At 34.3% G+C, this 6,000-nt stretch overlaps 1 protein-coding gene across 1 annotated transcript; it reads left to right on the top strand.

Moving 5' to 3' along the window:
• The first annotated feature begins 800 nt into the window (after positions 1-800).
• LOC102621117 (receptor-like protein 1) lies at positions 801-5,971 on the top strand. The gene is made up of 7 exons (XM_052435738.1): positions 801-1,164; positions 1,374-1,442; positions 2,245-2,319; positions 2,429-2,587; positions 2,668-2,817; positions 3,135-3,293; positions 3,654-5,971. The coding sequence occupies exons 1-7, from the start codon at positions 801-803 to the stop codon at positions 5,969-5,971; spliced, it is 3,294 nt and encodes a 1,097-aa protein (XP_052291698.1).
• Positions 5,972-6,000: the final 29 nt, after the last annotated feature.

Here is a 6,000-nt window from a genome sequence, read left to right as displayed (position 1 = left end):
ATGGCCTTGGGAAGACGTCCTATTCATTCTCCCTAAACCAACCTAAATCAATAGAGCAACTTGGACGTTTCAAACATGTTTGCATTCGAATTTAGGTAAAAACCTGCTCTTATTCAAGGGACATGTAGGTGTCGGCGTAGTCTCAAACCCGAGATTCTGTGGGAACAAATCATGAGTTTAATCAATTAGCCAATTATTAGTGTGTATGGATAGTAGGGATGGCAAAAACCTTGACTGTTCCTAAGTATGGCATTACCCAGATCTGGCCTAAGCATGTTCTTTTAACACCCAGGCTTTTCAATTGAAGCTTTAAAAAAAATCTATATTTTATATTTTATAATGTAATATATACATATTTTAATTTATTTTATAATTTATGATTTTTAAATTTTATCTTAATGAATTTGGGCTTGAAAATATGAATTTTAATGTTTAAAATTTTAAATATATATAATAGGGGACCAAATGAATATCTAAAATGATAGATATTTTATAATAATTTTCATAAAATCCAAGTTTCGAGCCAGCCAACAAGCTTGTCAAATGCGGTGACACCCCATATGGACAGTGAGGAAATATTTTTAGTTGACTGAATTAAATAAAAATATATTACAATCATATTATATATTAATAGCATATACAAAAAGAAATAAAGAAAAACGAATACAAGACTTGAAAAAGCTGGGAGTATCATCAGTTCAATTGGTTATAAATAGCGTAAACCCACCCTCTCGTTGTTGCAGATGCGGAGGAAAGAGAAAGAGAGAGAGTGTGTAGGTGATTATAATTAAGAAGATATAATGTGTGGTTCAAAAACGGTGTGGATGAGTGAGTTAATTTTCATATTATTAGTAGTAAAAGGGTGGTGGAGTGAGGGATGGTTGGAGCAAGAGAGGTCTGCTCTCCTCCAACTTAGACATTTCTTCAATGATGATAAACATCTTCACTACTGGGTAGATGATGAGAATTATTCAGATTGTTGTCAGTGGGAAGGGGTTGAGTGCAACAACACCAATGGCAGAGTGATTAAATTAGATCTACGAGATACTAGGAATCGGGACTCAGCGGAATGGCATTTGAATGCTTCTTTGTTTACTCCCTTTCAACAATTAGAGTCTCTTGATTTAAGTTGGAACAATATAGCCGGCTGTGTTGAAAATGAAGGTCCTCAATTTACTCTACTCGAATTCTCCCTCGTAATTTCTAGCATTTTTCTGATCCCTTGTGGATTTTGTTTAATTTTTACATGATACGATAACATTATTTTTTTAAAAAAAATTTCGCAGGTCTAGAGAGGTTATCAAAGTTGAACACCTTGAAGTTTCTTTTTTTAGACCATAACTACTTCAACAACAACATCTTTTTATCTCTAGGTGGTCTTTCATCACTCAAAATCTTATCATTGGCTGGTAATGGATTGAATGGAAGTATTGATATTAAAGGTAAGTAAGCTTCATCCCTTCTCCCGTGTCCCATCTTTTGTGGATCTTATTTCATTGAGCAGCTGGAGGTACTGATGTTAGATCTAGCTAGACTCTTGCTAGTGTAAGCTTCAAGGCTTTTAGTATAATAAAAATAGGTCTAAGAAATTATCAATATATGCAATTTCCAATGCTTCTCATAATCAAACACAATTCAATCTAATTATTTTGTATGTTTTGTCTTCAAAAGTAAAGAATTGTACACCGATTGGAAATCGACATTTGCTTTTTATTTTCCGTAATGCTCTTTCTTCGGTAACAAGTTTATATCTTAAGAGAGATTGGATTCCAAAAAAGTTTTAATATTCAAGGGAAGCCATAATAACCTGCATCTTATTTGTCTGCCTATATCTAAAATTGTGCACTGAACTTGTTATTTTGGTTATTGTGAAGGGATCAGATATTGGCTTCCATAAACCAACTTGTATTTACTTGATTAATTAATTAACGCCATTTAGCATTTAACGAACTAAAATGTCGTGTTTAATTTGTTTACGGTTTTTTTTTTGAAAAAGAATAAGGTATAGCAGTAGGTAAAGTCGAAATAAATTTTTCTTCCTTACAAATTCAAATTCGCCGTTGTGAGCCAAATATACCTAATTAAAACCACTCAATCAGGCCCTTGGCAACTATTTTTTAGGTTTTTCTGGTTAGCCGTATTTTTTGCTTATTAATAAAATTCTTTTGCGCCGAGATTTAAAAATAAAGAAGGAGAAAATAAGTTATTTAATTAACCCTATTAGAAGTGTTGGCATAAATACAGGACTGGATTCCTTGAGCAAATTGGAGGAGTTGGACATGAGCTTCAATGCAATCGACAATCTTGTGGTTCCTAAAGGTATACAAAATGTTCAAATATTAAATTTGGAGGACAGTTTAATTTTGGTAAGGGAATGCTCATTGACACTTACCCACAATAATTTAATCCGAAATTGTATCCCAAACAGATTACAGAGGTTTGAGGAAGTTGAATACCCTTTATTTTGGGGGAAGGGCAACTGCAATGATAGATGGAAGCAAGGCGTTGCAATCAATAGGATCACTACCATCCCTCAAAACACTTTACCTTTTGTTTACTAATCTTAAGGGAACAGTAGTTAGTCAAGGTAAGTAAATCTTTTATGTCGAAAATAATTGAATTAATATATAGAGCTAACATTTATTGTTTCTACTTCTTTTTTAATAGAATTGCACAATTTCACCAACTTGGAAGAATTGATATTGGTGGAGTCTGATCTCCATGTAAGCCAGCTTCTGCAAAGCATCGCATCATTCACTTCGTTAAAGTATTTGTCAATGCGAGGTTGTGTACTCAAGGGTGCCCTACATGTTCAAGGTAAATTATGGGTATATGAAGCTTTTATGATATTAATTCGATAATAATTATTTCTTTTCAAGTTAATTTTTTCCCTTGAAATAAGATTTTTTTTTTCTTTTAAATGTTATATATTTTCACTGTCCAATAGTTCTAGCTTCTCTTAATTGCAGAATTCTTGATTAAGGTTAATGAAATTTTAGTTCTATTCTGATAAGAATATTTCGATCGCTTAGAAGAGTAAAGAAAAAGAAAAGAAAAGGACTGGATTATCTTTATTCCCTTGCATTATGTGATCAATATCAAAATTATAAACATTTCTTGTTTATTATTTGTAGATTTTCATGAATTCAAGAATTTGGAACATCTGGTCATGGACCGGATGCTTGTTGAAGTCGATACCAGTTTTCTTCAAATCGTTAGCGAATCGATGGCTTCTCTTAGGATTTTATCATTGTCATATTCACGCCTTAATAAAAACACCATTCTTGATCAAGGTTGGTTAATGACTTTCTCTCTCTCTCTCTCTCTCTCTCTCCTTCTCTCCTCTCTTAATTTAACTTAGTTAAGCATATCTATAACGTTTGTTTTATAAACTTAATGAAAAATAATAAAGAGCGCCAATACTGACGCAACAACGGTAAAATAACTGAAAATAGAGTGTTGTTTGAAAAATAATGCTATTTTTTTTTTCTTAACACTATAACACCATACAATTTTACAGTTATTTCGTTGCCATTATCTCAGATTCTATTGTTCAACTATTAGTACTCAAAGTTAATTTTTAATATGTACTTAAAAGATTTTATGGAATTATTTATCTTTATGTACTGAAGGATGAATTATATATTTTTCAGGACTTTGCGAGTTGGTGCATCTGCAAGAGTTATACATTCGTGATAATGATTTGAGAGATAGTTTGCCTTGGTGCTTGGCAAACATGACATCCCTCCAAGTGTTAAATGTCGCTTCTAATCAACTTACGGGAAACTTCCCGCCAGGCTTTTGTGAGTTGGTGCTTCTGAGAGAGCTATACATTGATAACAATGATTTAAGAGGTAGCTTGCCTTTGTGCTTGGCAAATTTGACTTCCCTTCGAGTGTTAGATGTCTCTTACAATCAACTTACTGAAAATATCTCCTCATCTCCCCTCATGCATCTGACATCTATCGAAGAGCTCATACTTTCAAACAATCACTTCCAAATCCCTATTTCACTTGAACCACTTTTCAATCTCTCAAAACTCAAGACTTTCAATGGTGAAATATACGCAGAAACCGAGTCACATTATAATTCTTTGACCCCAAAATTCCAATTGACTTCTATCTCATTGTCTGGTTACGGAGATGGTGGCACATTTCCCAAATTCTTGTACCATCAGCATGACTTGAATAATGCTGATCTCTCACACCTTAACTTGAGTGGAGAATTTCCAAATTGGTTGCCAGAAAACAATACAGACTTAAAGACTCTTCTTCTTGCTAATAACTCTCTTTTTGGATCATTTCGGATGCCAATTCATTGCCTCCAGAAATTAGCAACATTGGATGTCTCCAACAATTTCTTTCTAGGCCATATCCCAGTAGAAATTGGAACATATCTTCCAGGCTTAATGCATTTAAACTTATCTCGAAATGCTTTTAACGGTAGCATTCCTTCTTCATTTGCTGATATGAAAATGTTGAAAAGCTTGGACATATCCTACAATCAGTTGACTGGTGCAATCCCTGAGCGCATGGCCATGGGTTGCTTCTCGTTGGAAATTCTTGCGTTATCAAACAACACTTTGCAAGGTCATATATTCTCTGAAAAATTTAACTTGACAAATTTGAAGAGGTTGCAGTTGGATGGTAATAAATTCATTGGAGAGATCCCAGAAAGCTTATCTAAGTGCTATTTGTTAGGAGGATTATATCTGAGTGATAATCATCTCTCTGGTAAGATTCCAAGATGGTTGGGTAGTTTGTTAGCTTTACAAGATATTATAATGCCCAATAACAATCTTGAAGGACCAATTCCAAATGAGTTTTGTCAGCTTGATTGTCTGAAGGTTTTAGACCTTTCAAACAATAGTATTTTTGGGACTTTACCATCTTGTCTTAGTCTAGGATCTATTGAACAAGTTCATTTGTCAAAAAACAAGATAGAAGGACAGCTGGAAAGTATAATCCATTACTATCCTTATTTGGTGACATTAGATCTTAGTTATAACCGCTTACATGGAAGTATTCCAAATTGGATTGACAAACTACCTCAGTTAAGCTACATTCTTTTGGCTAATAATTATATTGAAGGCGAAATACCAGTTCAATTATGTCAGTTGAAGGAAGTGCGGTTGATTGATCTTTCTCATAATAATTTATCTGGTCATATTCCTCCTTGCTTGGTTAACACTGCACTCACTGAAGGTTATTATGATGCAGTAGCTCCAACGTGGGATCACGCTTCGGCCCCTGCACTTTCATATTTTCCTCCAAATGGGTCTCCGATGGGAAAGGAAGAAACCGTACAGTTCACAACAAAGAATATGTCCTACTATTATCGAGGAAGAATTTTGACGAGTATGTCCGGGATTGATCTTTCTTGTAACAAATTGACAGGTGAGATTCCTACTCAAATTGGATATCTTACAAGGATTCGTGCACTAAATCTATCTCATAACAATTTGACGGGCACAATCCCGACAACATTTTCAAACCTGAAGCAAATCGAAAGCTTGGACCTCTCCTACAACCTATTGCATGGGAAAATCCCTCCTCAGCTCATTGTGCTAAATACATTGGCGGTCTTCAGAGTAGCATACAATAACTTATCAGGCAAAATTCCAGATAGAGTTGCACAATTTTCAACTTTTGAGGAAGATAGTTATGAGGGGAATCCTTTTCTTTGTGGACTGCCACTGTCCAAAAGTTGCGATGATAATGGATTAACAACAGTGACAACAGAAGCTTACACCGAAAATGAAGAAGGTGATAGTTTAATTGACATGGACAGTTTCCTGATCACTTTTACAGTATCTTATGGAATTGTGATAATAGGAATTATTGGGGTTTTATACATTAACCCCTATTGGCGGCGAAGATGGTTTTACCTTGTTGAAGTGTGTATGACCTCTTGCTACTATTTTGTAGCAGACAATCTTACTCTTAGAAGATTCTATCGTGGATGGATGTAATTTCCTTACATTACAACTTATATGTAATT

This window comes from Citrus sinensis, chromosome 3 (genome assembly GCF_022201045.2).
Source record: "Citrus sinensis cultivar Valencia sweet orange chromosome 3, DVS_A1.0, whole genome shotgun sequence".
In the NCBI taxonomy this organism is placed as follows: Eukaryota; Viridiplantae; Streptophyta; class Magnoliopsida; order Sapindales; family Rutaceae; genus Citrus; species Citrus sinensis.
The sequence above is the reverse complement of the archived record's forward strand: the minus strand, read 5'-3'. Positions and strand labels throughout refer to the sequence as shown.